Source organism: Mytilus edulis, chromosome 2 (genome assembly GCF_963676685.1).
Source record: "Mytilus edulis chromosome 2, xbMytEdul2.2, whole genome shotgun sequence".
NCBI classification, from domain to species: domain Eukaryota; kingdom Metazoa; phylum Mollusca; class Bivalvia; order Mytilida; family Mytilidae; genus Mytilus; species Mytilus edulis.
The window spans coordinates 4,224,947-4,243,438 of NC_092345.1; the positions used below are offsets into that span (position 1 = coordinate 4,224,947).

At 32.8% G+C, this 18,492-nt stretch overlaps 1 protein-coding gene across 2 annotated transcripts; it reads right to left on the minus strand.

Annotated features, from left to right (window-relative positions):
* Nucleotides 1–6,374: 6,374 nt before the first annotated feature.
* LOC139511264 (uncharacterized) lies at nt 6,375–17,078 on the minus strand. 2 transcript variants are annotated; one of them, XM_071297874.1, is made up of 7 exons: nt 16,705–17,078; nt 12,172–12,208; nt 11,674–11,751; nt 10,349–10,465; nt 9,707–9,783; nt 8,806–8,887; nt 6,375–7,841 (listed from the first exon to the last, which is right to left on the minus strand). In XM_071297874.1, the coding sequence occupies exons 2-7, from the start codon at nt 12,185–12,187 to the stop codon at nt 6,592–6,594; spliced, it is 1,620 nt and encodes a 539-aa protein (XP_071153975.1). In that variant the 5' UTR covers nt 12,188–12,208; nt 16,705–17,078; the 3' UTR covers nt 6,375–6,591. The 2 variants fall into 2 exon arrangements, with proteins under 2 accessions (XP_071153975.1, XP_071153974.1); XM_071297873.1 differs by having other exon boundaries at nt 16,502–16,716.
* Between the last annotated feature and the right edge of the window lie 1,414 nt (nt 17,079–18,492).

Sequence of the window (18,492 nt, forward strand, 5' to 3'; positions counted from 1 at the left end):
CGATATATGAGTTGGATTGTCGATATGTACCGATTATCAGGTTGTCTGCATGTTGATATCGTAAAATATAAGCTGCGAGACATAATATGAAGCTTTTTGTCGAGTAAGCGCAGCGAACGAGATCAAAAAGCCTTCATATTATGTCGAGCAGCTGATATTTTACAATATTAATATACCGATAACCTGATAATCGATTTATCGGGCTGTATTTGCGTCTTTTGGAAGTATTGTCTTAGTTTCACCAGCAACCGGAAGTTGACTTGATAAGTTCGGGTCAAACTTATCAACGTCGGTTCAAACATTATGACGTCGCTGATATGTCCGGGTCAAAGTTATTAAGGCCAGGTCAACGTATTTGACGTCACAAAGCCGTGATATGGAGTTTTATTAAGAGCTGAGCAAATTGATATAGACAGTTGGACGACCGATAAGTTATCTTTCGCTCCTCCTTTGTAATTGATTAACATATGGTATATATACATAGAATAGAAGTCCATCTGTTATCTTTCGCCCCTCCTTTGTAATTGATTAACATATGGTATATATCCATAGAATAGAAGTCCATCTGTTATCTTTCGCCCCTCCTTTGTAATTGATTAACATATGGTATATATCCATAGAATAGAAGTCCATCTCTTATCTTTCGCCCCTCCTTTGTAATGGATTAACATATGGTATATATCCATAGAATAGAAGTCCATCTGTTATCTTTCGCCCCTCCTTTGTAATTGATTAACATATGGTATATATCCATAGAATAGAAGTCCATCTGTTATCTTTCGCCCCTCCTTTGTAATTGATTAACATATGGTATATATCCATAGAATAGAAGGCCATCTGTTATCTTTCGCCCCTCCTTTTTAATTGATTAACATATGGTATATATCAATAGAATAGAAGTCCATCTGTTATCTTTCGCCCCTCCTTTGTAATTGATTAACATAGGGTATATATCCATAGAATAGAAGTCCATCTGTTATCTTTCGCCCCTCCTTTGTAATTGATTAACATAGGGTATATATCCATAGAATAGAAGTCCATCTGTTATCTTTCGCCCCTCCTTTGTAATTGATTAACATAGGGTATATATCCATAGAATAGAAGTCCATCTGTTATCTTTCGCCCCTCCTTTGTAATTGATTAACATATGGTTTATATCCATAGAATAGAAGTCAACAACAATACAACTTTGTGTTTATACATAAAGGCAACAGTAGTATACCGCTGTTCAAACTCATAAATCCATGGACAAAAAACAAAATCGGGGTAACAAACTTAAACTGAAGGAAACGCATAAATATAAGAGAGAACAACGACACAACACTACAATGTAACTTACACACACAGAAACGGACCAAGCATCAGACAAAATCCAACGAGAATAACAAATATAACATCAAAACCAAATACATGAATTTTGGATAGACATGTACCGTGACACGTACAACTGAGGAGGATAATAACATTCTATTTTTGATGATTTTTTGTTGTTGTTCTTTACAAGACAAAGCTATCTTGGCTATTTATGTTTTATATTTTGTCCTTTATTGATGATATAAGCTATGAAGGTACATCAATATAAGACGAAATTTATAGTATCATTACAACTTTTGTGTAACTTTAACCTTTGTAGTCAAAGTCAAATAATTGTTTTTCTTTCTCCTACTAGGTATCATAACTTTTATACCTTTGACACAATTGTTCATATTTGAAACAAGGTTGTCACATCTCAAGAGATTTTGCATGTAGATGCATCATTTTGAAAAGATGTGTTTCGACCCTTTGGATATGACCTATGCATTTAATATTTGACTTCAAGGTGAAAAATTGGTTTGGTACATTTTTGTGGTATAGCATAAATAAAGGCAACAGTAGTATACCGCTGTTCAAACTCATAAATCCATGGACAAAAAACAAAATCGGGGTAACAAACTAAAACTGAGGGAAACTCATAAATAAAAGAGGAGAACAACGACACAACACTACAATGTAACTAACACACACAGAAACGGACCAAGCATCAGACAAAATCCAACGAGAATAACAAATATAACATCAAAACCAAATATATGAATTTGGGATAGACAAGTACCGTGACACGTCTTATCGCAATGTCAATTTACACTCAAAAATAAGAGAAAACGACGCAACGTTAAATTGTAACACACACAGAAACGAACTATAATATAACAATGGCCATATTCCTGACTTGGTACAGGACATTTTTAAAGGAAAAAATGGTGGGTTGAACCTGGTTTTGTGATATAGCATACATTTTCCTTTTGCTTTGGACTTTGATATTTGACGTGTGGGTGCATTATCTCACCAAAACACATCACTGACCTTGATGATAATGATCTTGAATATCATTTTAGCTGAACAATTTCTGACATTTTCGTTTCGAGGACATTATTTTTTCCTTTATAATATGCTTTTAGTGTTTGGGAGATAATCAAAATCAAAACAAAACAAAAAGTTAGAATTGGTCAACAAATGCTCTTTATCCTATGAATTCAAGGTATCGATGGTAAAAAAATTATTAACTATTTTCATGGTTCAGTGTTCAAAGTTAAGATTTTGAGTTTTGGTCTTTTTTTCTAGTACTATATGCAATAAGTCAACTATATTTGGTGTATGGAAATATTTGATAATCTATATATCAGTCGCGCAGGTTTTATTTGACCTTGACCTCATTTTCACGGTTCATTGCTCAGTGTTCAGTTTTTGTGTTTTGGTCTGTTTTCCCTAAACTATAAGCGATAGATCAACTGTATTTGTTGTATGGAAGGATTATTAGAAGCACATGCCTGCTGGCATGGCTCATCTGACCTTGACCTATTTTTCATGGTTCATTGGTCAATGTTTAGTTTTCTTGGTTAATGTTAAGTTTATGTGACAGTTGTAATAAAGCTTTATATTTAGGACTATCAACATGATATCAATGATTAAATCGGGCTTTTTTTTTTACACCTATCATTGAAACATGGTATCGTCCGGGTTTATTCTTCGAAAGAATGACCTATCGATCAGAAAGAAAATAACTCCATATATAATGTTGGTGAAAATATATCTATTATTCAGGATTATGAATAAATTCTTACATGATTTATAACAATAAAATTGAGAAAGGAAATGGGAAATGTGTCAAAGTGACAACAACCCGACCATAGAGCAGACAACAGCCGAATGCCACCAATGGGTCTTCAATGTAGCGAGAAACTTCCGCACCCGTAGGCGTCCTTCAGCTGGCCTCTTAAAAAAATATGTTTACTAGTACAGTGATAATGGACGTCATACTAAACTCCGAATTATACACAAGAAACTAAAATTTAAAATAATACAAGACTAACAAAGGCCAGAGGCTCCTGACTTGGGACAGGCGCAAAATTGCGGCAGGGTTAAACATGTTTATGAGATCGCAACCCTTCCCCTATATCTTTTAGCCAATTTAGAAAAGTAAACTCATAACAATACGCACATTAAAATTCAGTTCAAGAGAAGTCCGAGTCCGATGTCAGAAGATGTAACAAAAGAAAATAAACAAAATGACAATAATACATAAATAACAACCTATTACTAGCAGTTAACTGACATGCCAGCTGCAGACTTCAATTAAACTGATTGAAAGATTATGCCTTCATCATATAAATATCGGGCACAATCTCTCCCGTTAGGGGTTTAGTATCATACTATCATAAAATATATCAGAAGAACATAACCCGTGTCATGCCAATAACTGGTTTTTTTAAATAAATGTGTTTAGTTCCGATGCAAAGACCCTATAAGTGAATCAATATTAAAGCCAAAATATGCAATATTTAATGACCTGACAACAGTATCGTAACTATATCCCTTCTTAATAAGTCTGGTTAAAGTTTTTTTTTAGCTTTTTAGCTTTTGAGGTGAATACTGACATTTTTGTGCTTAGTAAAGAATATTAACATAAAAGATTGGATGTGAATTACCTGAACGTATAAGATGTCTGCATGTTGAGTTATATTTACGAATGATTTCCTTATACCGATAATAAAATTTAGTAAATGTTTTCACTAGTTTGTGATATCGAAAACCCTGGTGTAATAGTTTTTCAGTATTAATACATACATTTCTCTCTTTACTGCACATGTTTACTATGTCATTCAACAAATATCGAATGTCCAGGAGATGGGCTTGTAACAAATGCGTGCCGTGTGGAGAGTGTAGTTCCTCCTCTGATACTGGACTTTAATCCTATTATTATACATTAGAATCCCACGAACAACTTTATAAAAACAAATGTTTTGTAGAACAGGGCAAAATCGAGTAAAATAGATTATAAACGATTCGATAAAATAGTTATCAAAGGTACCAGAATTATAATTTAATACGCCAGACGCGCGTTTCGCCTACAACCCCCCCCCCCCCCCCCCAAAAAAAACCCAGTTATATTCTCAATTCAATAATACTTTAACAGAAAATGTTGACAGCATCTGGCAATATACTAACAAATAGTTCTTTGAAAGCAAGATTTTTGATTAAATTTCTTCTCTCCCTTGCAACATGCAGACATCTTTTAGTTACTGCTGCGAGTACTCCAAGAACTATACGTTTATGAACTTGCTCATTGTTGAAGGACTTATATATAATTGTTAATTTCTGTGTCATTTAGTCACTTGTGAAGAGTTGTCTCTTTGTTAATCATACCGTATCTTCTTTTTCATAATTTTTAATTAGGGAATGTATAAGTAACCTGCAATGTCCGCTCAGTGTTTTTGTTAGATGTACTCTTGCTTTGCATCGATCTGGGGAGTTAAACCTTTTTCACTGATTTTATAGTTTGTTCTTATGTTGAACAGTAACACCACTGTCCAATGTTAAGTTGAGGACCTGTGCGTCTTTTAACTAGTTTAAACTCGTTACATTCTGTATGTGACTGGACCAAGCCAAGAGCCCGAAATTCAGTGGTTGTTGTTTCTTATTCGTCTTTCTTTGATTATTTTGTATATAAATTATACCGGTCCTAGTTTTCTTGTGTTTTTTTTCACATTATTTAATTCGAGGCCTTTAATAGCTGACCATGCGGTACAGACCTTTCTACGCACTGTGATCTATAGTTGTTAATTTATGTGTCCATTGGTCTGTTATGAAGAGATATCTCACTGTCAATCAAACCAAATCTGTTTAGTTTTGTATCTTAGTCAAATAGATAAAGAACAGGAATAGGGAGACAGTCTATATTTGTGATGTTGATTTATGAACACAAAACCAGGTTCAACCCACCATTTTGTTATGAAATGCCCTGTACCAAGTCAGGAAAATGGCCATTGTTACATAATAGTTCGTTTCTGTGTGTGTTACATTTCGGTGTTGTGTCGTAGTTCTCTCATATTTGATACGTTTCCCTCAGTTTTAGTTTGTAACCCGGATTTGTTTTTTCTCCATCGATTTATGAATTTTGAACAGCGGTATACTACTGTTGCCTTTATTTGAAAATGCTTACTGTGGATTCATTTATTTCGTGGGTACCAATTTTAATGGATAAAGGAAAACTTACATGTTCGTGGATATTTAATCTCGTGGTTTTTCCAAAGTCTGCATACAAGCCTATAGAAAATTTATCTTTCGTTGATCATTCAATTTCGTGGTTTACCTATACCCACGAAATCCACGAAAATTGGTATCCAACGAATAATAATGAGTCCACAGTATATCCTATAAGATACTGCCGTGAAACAGTGCATAGGTCTCCGATTATATATTAATGTTCATAGTTGCTGTATTGAAAATGGTCACCATGACACTTATCTACAAATACGCTGAACTGAAACCATGGGATTCTCTCCCACTTCTTCCTGGATTTATAAAAGACACGTATGGAAGCTTATGACTTCCAATTTTCAATACGTCTTTGTATTGACAGGAAACGAAGTAGAAGATACCAGAGGTCAAAGACCATCTGACACTGCCATCGCAAAAAAAAAAGAAAAGAAAAGAAAAACGACTAAAAAGGTCAAAAAGACAAACAACAGCATACAAAACAAAATAAAGAAAACTATTTAAGAACACGAAAATCATCCAGAAACCAGGGATACACTGTTTTTCAACTATTCACAACTATTAAGATAGAAATACCTAAAGCTATAGATTGCTTAGACGTATTTGGCACAACTTTTCTTAAATTTTCGGTAATTAATTCTGTTCAACTTTGTAATATTCACTTGTTTTTACAACAATTTAAAACCAAGTTATAATCTTTGTATAAGCTAGGAATGTGGAAGTTGTTTTCAAACAGTCTGTTTCTATGAATATTTTCTCACAATCAATTTATGACTCTAGAACAGCTGCTTACTACTGTTGCCTTTATTTAATGAGTTTGTATATTGAAAACATCGGAATGATGAACATTAAACTTTAATAAATATTGTACATAAAACACGTACATGTACATATAAAAAAATTAACTCATACATGTAATTATGACATATCGAACTCTTACAAGTACATACGAAAAGCCTAATTGGCCAATAACAATGGTTTATACCTTTGTAAAACTTTCCAATGCACATATTTTGTAATTATGCCATGCCCGTATTTAATAATTATTCTGTTTTACTACGCAAAATTTTCATAAATAGGATCGTATACTTTTTGTACAGTAATGGATACTGATGCTAGATCTGACAGCTGGTCATCCGTGTCTGAAGATTCACTACTTAAATAACTAATATCGTTGACCTGTTGATTGTTGTTTGTTATGGGCTTAAGCGGACTTCCCGGCTTCATGTAATCATCCTCAGAATCATCGGACTCTGATTCCGTAGACGAAGATGACACTGATTGCACTTTGTTTTGTGGTAAATGCAAATTTGGCAAGCTTGTATAATCAATAACAGTATGTGGGTTCTCATAGTCATCATCTGAATCTGCTTCGTCACTGTCCGGATTGTTGACCGCGCCATAGTGATCAACGGTAACATATCCTGAATTAGAACTTTGTTCAGCTTTTCTACAAGGAGGATCTTTTCTAAGAAGAGTTACACTATCAACGGATGCATAATCAGACTCCGACCTTTGTTTAATTCCTCCAATTTTAGGGTTTCTAGAACCTTTAACAACATCGTCTTTGTTGTTCAAAACAGAATGATCAACAGAGGCGTAATCTGATTCAGAACGCTGCTGAATGAATCCAATAGCTGGATTTCTTGTATTTACTGCGTTACTGTCGTCATCCTTACGAAGGGTATGATCAACAATCGCGTAGTCCGATTCGGACATCTGGTTTATTAATCCAATAGAAGGTTTTTTGACACTGCTGTATATTTTTTCAATTTTTCCATCCACATGACTATCAGTTTCATCTGACTTGAACTCAACATAAGGACTTTCCACTTTAACACTTTTATCCGGAGGAAGATTCGGAAGTACTATCATATAGTCATCTTGTGTGTAATCTTTCGTGTCGTCTATTGGCGTGTTTTCTGTCTGTTTGATTGGAATCTTTGGAAGATTTAATTTTGCGGTTTTTATATAACCATCATCACCATCACTATCAGAATCACTTTCACTACCTGATGTTTTGTTTCCCTTGATGTATAAGTCATATTTGGATGCCTCCTGTATCGCCATCGCTTTTCTCTCCAGTATTTTAGGTGAATTAGTTATATTATTAGTCTGTGCTTTCGTTTTGTCAGGGTAAGTTTTGGCTCCAATGCTTTTAGGACTCACATATGTATTAGGAGGAATTCTCGGCCGCTCAGGAATTTTCATATTCGGCATTGTTGACATCTTTTCTACATTCGCATGTTTTTTATACAGATCCTGATCATCCTTTGTTGTTTGCATTGGCTTCACCTTTAAAGGTTCTAAAAGAAGAAATGTGAAAATGAGTATAGGTGTGATACGGTTTACTGTTTATATATTGCTGAACCAACATGTCTACAGCGTAGACATGGTCGAAATATTGGCACCGTTAACGGGGTCCACATAAAGAAGAGCTTGATAAGGTTGGAATGAAATGTGAAATACTAATGGTTTAAGAAATAAGAGAGATACCTAAGTAACAACTGTAACTGTTATGTTTTCTTCATGATGACAAATAATCATATGAAGACCATAAAGCAAGGGCGGTTAGATTCATGGTAAATATTTATTGTTAGAATTAAAGTCAACGCTATCAACCTTGTGCTTGAACCTGTCGACCTTGTAAACCCTGTGAACAAAAGAAAAATATCACAGACAAAAACTAACGGTTATCCTCTCTGTAACATTGGACAGTGGTGTTACAGCACAGCAGAGGAACAATAAGTTAAAATGAGTAAAATATAGGACTATTAGCAAGTACTTAAAGCCAATATTACAATCAATAGATTAATAAATCATATTGTACCAGGATAGGGGGTTGAACAGAATATATCCAAATTACTTAATACACATTTGGTAAGTAAGCTTGTTTATTGATTACAGTTAAAGAAGAATAACAAGATCTTACTGAGTAATAATAGTGCTGATGATAGAATATGTGATGCATTATAACTAATAACATTTTCTGCCTAGACGAGCATTTCGTCTATAGAAGACTCATTAGTGATTTTCGATAAAATAGTTTAAAAAGGTCAAATAAAGTAAGAAGAAGAATATCCTTGAATGACCACAATTCCAACAGGTTTTACCAAACACAGATAAGGTAGATCACTTCTTGACACAATTTACATTAATTTATTTGAAAAGTTAAGCTAAGACAAAATGATTCCTCCTTCTTAGTTTTCAAACTTGAGTATTTGTATTGAGATATTGATACACGAATTAAGGTGCTAGAAAAGTACTCACCATTTGATCTCCGAGTAAGTGAAATTCCTTTCTTAATTGCATTCTCCCAATTTATGTATTCATCTTGGCTAGGAGCCATGAACTGAAATAAACAAAACAGCATAGTTTTTTAACATATGTACATGATTCTGTTGTTATATATAAAAAAAAGACGTAAAAAAAAGAAACTGAAATGCACTTCACATGAAAGAGTATAATCTTGATATCTAAAATTAATTTAAATATATTATTTTCATTCAAATCTGTAGAATTGCACAAGTAATATGCTCTAAGAGAACAGATTCACAATGTTTTGACCTATAAACACACTTTCACATGTGAAATGCCTTCACGTTTACCCACAAAATCACAAGCCCATGACTTAAACCAAAATAATTAAAATTCATTGGCTTAGACCTACATAGTCACAATTCTTTGGTTTAAACCCACATAGTCACAATCTCTTGGTTTAAACACACATGATCATAATCCCTGGGCTTAAATCCACACAGTCACAATCCAATGGGCTTAAACAAACATAGTTACAATCCCTTGGTTTAAACCCACATGATCACAATCCTTGGACTTTTAAAACACAAACAATCACAATATATTGGCTTAAACCCACATAGTCACAACCCCTTGGCTTTAACCCCACATAGTCACAACCTCTTGGCTTTAACCCCACATAGTCACAACCCCTTGGCTTTAACCCCACATAGTCACAACCCCTTGGCTTTAACCCCACATAGTCACAACCCCTTGGCTTTAACCCCACATAGTCACAACCTCTTGGCTGAAACCCACATAATCACAATTCATTGGCTTAAACCCACATAATCACAATTCATTGGCTTAAACTCAAAATAAACTGTAACTCATAATTGTGCAACAATGAATTATAAATATAATGTAATAATACCTCAAATTTTCGTTTAAGTTGACTAACCAATGAAAATCCGAATGGACTGTGCCCTGGACTATGTAAAAATCTATAACCTGTTATAAAACAATAATTAAATGATATATATATACAAAAACATAAGATGATTAAATTGCACAAGAGTAAACAAAACTTGTTTATAAAAGACTTTGATGATAAATAAATGCAAAAGCCACAAGCTGTAAGATATCTATTACCGACATTTTAATTCATCGCATTCGTTTTGTTTTTGTTTTTGTCTATTTACAACAACAAATAAATCATTTCTGTCAATCATTTCAACAGGGAATTCGTATTTAACTGCATTTATTTTATTTGCGAAGTACCAACGTTAAATTTTGTGATATAAAAGTGTGTTAGCCTATATTTATATAAGATGCTACATTGATTTTAAAGCCGAGTAAGCATCAGAAATATTTGTACACACATTTTGTGCGTCCTATATACTTTCTAACTTACAAGGAATACCCAAACAGGCTAAACATTTGAAAATCGGCAAAAACACTCAGAAACGTTAGGAGTTATATCATCAAAAAGCGACCTGAAGGAAACTGTATTTATGCAACCTCAGCTATTTTTCTATGGAAGCTCTTCATAACAAGCAACATTTAGAATGCTTACTTTCAAGAGAAAATCCTCCTTTCTGTGCTTTATCATCTGGAGAATCATAGTACAGAAACAAATTCCCGTAAACCAAACACCATCTACGCTGATATTTTATAGACAGTAACTTTTTACCTATTAAAAGAAAAAATGCAAAAAGCATGAAAATATGCTGAGGTAATATTTTTTTCTGTTTTATGAAGAAATTTTTTTTTTACAGCGTATAGATAGATATCTTTCAATAAGACAACTAACTCCTTCCAAAAACAATACATTATCGTGTCTTGACTAGTTAAGGACAATGGCCCTTTGGTCGTTTGCCTATTTGTACAAAGTACAATAGCTCATATTAATGTTTTCGCTATTTGTACACAGTTGAAATAGCTCATATTAATGTTTTCACCATTTGTACAGAGTACAATTGCTCATATTAATGTTTTCACTATTTGTACAAAGTACAATTGCTCATATTAATGTTTTCACTATTTGTACAAAGTACAATAGCTCATATTAATGTTTTCACTATTTGTACAAAGTACAATTGCTCATATTAATGTTTTCACTATTTGTACAAAGTACAATAGCTCATATTAATGTTTTCACTATTTGTACAAAGTACAATTGCTCATAATAATGTTTTCACTATTTGTACAAAGTAAAATAGCTCATATTAATGTTTTCACTATTTGTACAAAGTACAATTGCTCATATTAATGTTTTCACTATTTGTACAAAGTACAATTGCTCATATTAATGTTTTCACTATTTGTACAAAGTACAATTGCTCATATTAATGTTTTCACTATTTGTACAGAGTTGAAATAGCTCATATGGATGTTTTCACTGTTTGTACAAAGTACAATTGCTCATATTAATGTTTTCACTATTTGTTCAGAGTTGAAATAGCTCATATGGATGTTTTGACTATTTCAAAATAGTCAAAAATCATATATGGATGGATGATTTGAATATTTGGACAAAATGCAAAAGCTCATATAGTTTGTCTCTTTGATTGTAGTCCAATGCTCATATTAGTGTTGTGCATTGTGTTGCTTATATCGGTGTTACAGTGAGACTTAATAGAAAGAGACATGAACAATAGTTAACAGGAGAGATACATGTACTATAATTAAAATTCATTAGCATCTTCCTATACTTTTTGGTCATTTTTGATTCATAAGTTCTTTAAATTTTGGATATATTTTGGCCCCGAGCATCACTGAAGTGACATTTATTGTCGAAATGCACATATGGTGCAGTGAAATTGGTACCGGTTATATCATTCCATGACTAATAGAAAGTAAAGATCAATATTCAATCAAATAAAACAGTAATATACTTACTTGGTCTCTTCTTTTCCAGATAACCTTTCATGGAGGCATTACCCAACTGTGACGCGGCTACTACTAGTGGAAGATCAGCTAACAAAGAATATTGTAGATATTTGAAAGAGGTATGTGTACTTATTACGAAGTTTACATATGTCATGTATGTACTTTGAAATAAAAGAGACAACTTTATAGCTGGTTTTGATACTGAACAAGAGGCAGTTGTTATTAGATGTCGTCTTAAATAATTGTTTTAGTTTCAACGTTTTAAAGCGTTGCTAAAATTAAACCTCTTTTGAATCGTTTCACATTCTGTTAAAGCTGTACGATGATCCTGATGTTTGAATTTGTCATTTGACATGTAGCAGATCTAGATACCGTATTTGTCTCATTGGCAATAATACCACGTCTCCTTGTTTTCATAAGTATTTTTTTTTTGTAATTGTCTTGCTTTAAACTTAGTAATAAGCGCTACCAGTATTTCACATAAGATAAACATAATAAAGTTATTACCTCCAGTTTTTGACATCTTTTGACATTAAATTTGTGCCTGAAAAAAAGAGTGAATCTACAGTTTTTTGAAAAAAGAATCAACATACATATTCAGAGACTGTTAAATACAAAGAGCGTGTGCCAATAATTCGTATTGAAATATCGAAAAGGTAATTAACTGTGGATATATGTGGGGCTATTTGTCAACAAGTCAGTCACTGTGTCGGTAACTTTATCTAGATAATCAAACAAGTGAAGACTTTCATATGTTTGTGGGGAAGGAAGGTGAGGGGCGTCTAATTTGGCTTCGAAGGACATTTGGACTTTATTAATTTTTATATCTTCCTCTATATATACAAGTCATGTATGTAACTATATTCCTCAAATCTCATATATGTTTAAGCCCCAGTTTTGATACATGTTAACAGGAAATATGATATAATTGTTAGTACGTGGAAATAGTAACTACATAAGTTCAGACGTACCAATATTAACATTTTCAAATCTTATTACAAGATATAATTTCTTTTTATTGGTCTAAGCTCTATGATAACCTGCAATTCAATTCATTATGAACTCTTAATGCTGCGCAAATAGTGTGCATGTTAACTGGAAAGCAGATATGTTAAAGTCAAGTAATAATCCTAATTTAAAATGACATAATCTGTTAAATACTGGCTTAATCATGTTAACACTACAAAATGTAAAAACGACGAATCAATGAAAAAAAAACCCCACGATTTGAGGCAGGGACTTAAATTACAGTCTGAGGGATTTTAAGGAGGATTCACATCACACATTCTTATCAGTGGCGGATCCGGGGGGGGGGGGGTGAGGGGGAGTTTAATTTTTAGGATCAATGCATTTGAATGGGGACATGTAGTTGGAACAACCCCCTCTTTGTCCTGGGCTAGGAGCCACTTTTATAAATGGATGGATCAGCCCCTGCTTATAGTGTTGTATTCGTTCATACTAATTATAATTTGTAACAATTTCTGCAATGACACAGCCGTGTGAACTTTGACATGTTTGAGAAGTAAGTTAAGTGAGTTATAAATCAAAATGTGGCGATTACATATTAAATGAGCGTATAAGCAAAGAATTTTTAATACTTTAAAGTGACCTTGCAGTGTATAAAGTGTAATAGCATATAAATCTCATGGTTACGTAATACAGCACCAATTAAATATTCAACACTAATTAACCATACACAATTTTAAGTGTTTTCTTTCTTCATTCTAAGTCAAGTATTTTAAATCCAATTTATATGAAAAATTACTTCCTTATTGCGAAAAGAAGATAATTTTGACTCTAGTCCAGGGTCAAACAGTGCAAGGTCTGAAACATATCAATTATCGGCTGCAAGGCGTATAATGACAACACCTTATTATCGGCTGTTGTTACAGCAGATACAAATTGGATCTCTGTTGCGTGCTTGCTTTGTCAGATTTTTGTCTGAGTCATCGTACAATGGATTTTGCAATTATGTACAACAGATTTAAGCATGTGTTTCAAATTGCAGTCGTAGTACATTGGCTTTTGTAATTATAATAGATAAGAAGGATAGGGGGTATCCGATGTCCAGCAAATTTGAGACTGTGTTTCCGATGTCCAGCAGATATTTTTCCGTGTTTCCGATGTCCAGCAGATATTTGTCTGTGTTTCCGATGTCCAGCTGATTTTAGTCTGTGTTTCCGATTGTCCAGCAGATTTTTGTCTGTGTTTCCGATGTCCAGCAGATTTTTGTCTATGTTTCCGATGTCCAGCAGATTTTTGTCTGTGTTTCCGATGTCCAGCAGATTTTTGTCTATGTTTCCGATGTCCAGCAGATTTTTGTCTATGTTTCCGATGTCCAGCAGATTTTTGTCTATGTTTCCGATTGCTATAGTAATACATGAGTTTTATTTCTATTTTGATCTCGGTTTGACTTATTGCATCTTCCTGAACGAAAGTCGGCAATATGATGTCCTAACGTCATCTCAATATCCATTCTTTCATGTTTTTTATAATATTCGACATAGTTTACCCAGTTGATAGCATGTTAATGTGGTTTTAAATTATTCAGATTAGATTTGATTACAAAAGTTGACAAACCAAACACAGTATTTAAAACCAAAAGATGTTTTTGAAGTAAACACATATTCTGAGGATATTTAAATGCCCAGTGTTCTTACAAAAAATAAGAATGAATATTGTTTATATCATAAATAAAAAAGGCTTAAAAAAATGAACTAAGTTTTATTGTGTTTGGTTATTTTCGCAGTAACGTATCCTTCAGAGTTTCACTAATATTGTCGTTGTTATTATCATATTTCATGGACAAACAAGCTACAAGAAGCCTTGCGTTTAATACCTCGAGCTTAAATTCTTAACACGAATAGCTAGGTCCACGGTCATTGGGATTAATATACTGCACAACATATAAAACCAAGACAGATATCAGCAGTCCGAATTGCTCAGATACAGTTGATTGAATACAACATAAAGCAGTGTATGGATGTATAAATACAGCTACCACGTCCGGTCAGTGTGTTGTAACTTGTATTTCTGTTTTGTATCGATCTGATGAGTTATGGCCCTTTTAATCAATTTGTACAGTTGTTCAAATGTTATACTGTTACACTACTGTCCCAGACTAAGGGCGACCGCTGACATGTCTCATCCCGATCCATTCTGTATATGCATGTCCTAAGTCAGTAGCTTGTAATTCTTGTTGCTGTATATCATTTTTGTGCATTGCTGCTTTTTAACATAAATCATTGCTTTTTTCGTTTTCCGTCTAGAACAAATCGGAATTCCAAGATCTACTTGTAAAAAATATGATAGCTGGGTCTCACTTCCCAATAAAAGAGTTATTTTCTTTTTCTTTATGATGAAGCAAACGTATATAATCATTTTTTTTTCAATATCTAAAAAGAAAAGAGGTTAGACCAATTTCCTATGAATTCTATATACCACATCAGAGCCTTTCTCTAAGTTCGCCAGTCTTAAACAGAAATTCCTCAAAGTTCTAATGGGGTACTATTAACAAAACCTTAGTATACATGTATTTAATGGTTCAAAATTAATATTCTAGAGACAATCTTGTTAATTTTTGCAAAATTAATTTTCTTAAAATCTGTTCATATTGTAAACTCAAAACTGTTTGCTTATAAAGGTGCCCTAAATAAAACATTGTCAAATGTGATTACAAATAAAAGAATTTTATGTATTTTTCCATATTTTGCTTGTAATAAAGTATTGAACGTAGTATCATATTATCATTTATTTTGTTATCCAATTATCAAGTGCATCAGGGGAAAAAGTAATATTAATCCAGAATAATCCATTAACATATTAACCATAGCAATATCCTGGATCAAACTGGAAATATAGTGCAACCTATAATCTTCCCAGTACTAATCTGGATATTCCAATTTCTATTATTTATATTTGAATTTCGATTTCCACTTTGATGATTCTGGGTCCTAATAAATTTCGATTTGTACTGTAACTCGTATAAAAGAAGATGTGGTATGATTGCCAATGAGACAATTCTTCAAAAGAGACCAAATGTCATAAATTTCAAATAACTTTAGGTCACCGTACGGCCATCAACATTGAGCAAGGCCTATACCGTATAGGCATCTATAAAAGGTCCAGAAGTGACAAATGTAATACAATTCAAACGAAAAAAAAAAAACCCCGGCCTACTTCATGTACAAAATAAAAAACGAAAACAAATATGTAACATAGCTGTATAAAACCACTGATTTACAGGCTCGTGACTTGGGACAGACACACAGACTATGCATAAAATTTTTAATAACATTGTGCATAAAACTATAACCCAAACTATTTCGAACTAATGTACGTGTTTTTTTTTTTAAATGTTTATAATTTTGCATTTATAGTATCTCAATTAAATATTTATGACTGTAACAAGTAATTAATCTTATTTATTTGTATAACAAACACAGACATTTCCAGTCGTTATAACACTTGTCTAAAATTTCCTTTACTAGGTTTTCTATATATCTTAATGTATGTGTACATAACAATCTTTTATTGTTTCTAGGAAAAAGAACATATAAATGAAACAGAAACTCGACAATAATTTATTTCATCATTCAACGTTTTAAAGAAATCTATATAGTATTAAAAGAGGGACTGTTAAAGTCTTTCTGTCTCGCATTTTAATATCCATCTATGGGTAACTTTCATCAGCCTTGTACCAGTTCATTGTAACCTAAACTGACCTAAAATGTATGTTGTGAAACTTGTAATATACTTAAATAATACTTTTGTTAAGAAAAAACAACTTTTAACTGCTGCTATTAACTCAAGCATGAAAATAAAAATGCCAACTTACCTTACATTAATGTATTATTTCACTTGTTTTTGCTCAAAATATAAAATATAGTTTAAATAAGATTTTCCTTGTCGTTAACTTGTATCCGGAAATATTATAAAATGGAGCATAAGTGTACTCAAGGATACTATAAATCGAAACAAAGGTACATATGTATGTCGTGTGTATTGTAATTTAAATGTGTAAACCGGAATCTATTTTACCTGCTATCGTCTAAATTTAGTCACATTTTATCTATTTTCTTCACAAGGATTTAAAATATGACCCTTGCTTTATCCTGTTTGAACCTTGCGGCTTCCACTCAGTGATAAGTCAAGCCGACACATGATGTCAACTTCCTAATCCTGCTGATCGTTCTCGGAATTCACCCATTCATAAAATGTGACAAACTGGATTTCCAAAGGGTGTAAACACATTCTTTAAACAGGGGATCCGCAAAAAAAGAAGATGTGGTTTGATTGCCAAGTTTATTGATCGATTACAAGTGACTTACTTCATATACATTATATAACCTTTAAACGTGTTGAGAAATAATTCATATAAGTCATAGAAACTAGTTCATACATTTGAACAATTCACCCTAGATGACACAATTTTTTTCTATTGGTTGATATAGAAGCCAATAAACCATAATTAAAAGATATATTTAAAGAAGATGTGGAAACCAATAAACCTTAATTAAAAGATATATTTAAAGAAGATGTGGTATGAGTGCCAAATTGGCAATGAGACAATTCTCCATCGAAGTCACTTTGTAAAAGAAAAAAGAAAAAAACACCACTAATGGTGAAAATACGGTCTACAACACACGGAGCCTTCGGTCACACCGAACAGCAAACTATAAAGGGCCCCAAAACATGACCAGTGTTAAACCCTGTAAGTCTTGAATATGTATGAAATATTTGTCACTGGACTTTTAGCAAATAACAATCGATCAATCTTAATCGAAATACACTGAAAATATGTATTTTTTTATAATTAAAACGGCAAAATTAAAAGCAAAACTAACATTAGTTCGAGGAGTATAAGCGCTCATCCCATAATTTGGCTTGCCATATTCTTCGTGTTCCTTTTCCCTAGTAAGGAGCATGTAGTTCAGACGTTGTAGTTGTTTTTATATTTCGTTTCTAGTCAGTTTGAACGTACATCATGTTTTCTCATTTTATGATCTCGGAGTCTTATATTGCAGATATATATGAGTTTTTCTCATGTTGAAGGCCAACACGGTATGTTGAACTATAATAGTTAATTACACCCACGTCAGTCTGGTCTCCTCAAGTGGATTATTGTCTAATTGCCCGGCATCATATACTTCATTAAAAAAAATAATTTCAAAATAGATTCGTAAAAAGACATGAACAATGTTAGTATGTATACAGATTGAATGAAAGTACATGTATATAAAAGATTCTTTTCTTCAGATTTTTAATAAATTATGGAATCCTAATGCTACGTATTTTGTAGTTACGGTACTGGTTATTCGTTTCTACAACAACAGTAGATAGTATACGGTTGAACTCATTTCAAAATATCAGAAGTGGTTTATATGTAAACATTCATGTACTCTATTTATCTTTGCATTCAATCGATCTATATCCGTCTAAATAAATGTGTATTTTGATTCATACTCAGTAATTTGTGATTGTACTATTTTATTACAATAACTTCAAAGTGCTAAACATGAACTTATATACTATCAACATACAACTAAGTGGATATGGTATTGGTCGGTGTTGGAACTTATACAGGACATGGATATAATAACTAAGTACTTCCACCTTATTGTATCAATGAATTTTCATAACTTACCAACATTGATTTAATATACTATAATACTTTTGAACAAGTTGAAGTACCAGTTTTGTATTTTAAATATTGTGAAATACTATTTGTGTACATGTTTATAGTTGTAAATCAATTTGCAATTTTCAGTATAACCGAAATACTATCTTGTTTAATAAACAGAAACAAAGTCCTACTTGTGTATAATT

Bases quoted from the DNA above. Each gene is read 5' to 3' on its own strand.
- LOC139511264 (XM_071297874.1), bottom strand. The intron at 8,888-9,706 runs GTATTATTACAT...TGTTTATTTCAG, and splicing joins AACTTAAACGAAAATTTGAG to TTCATGGCTCCTAGCCAAGA. The intron at 7,842-8,805 runs GTGAGTACTTTT...TTCTTCTTTTAG, and splicing joins ACTTACTCGGAGATCAAATG to AACCTTTAAAGGTGAAGCCA.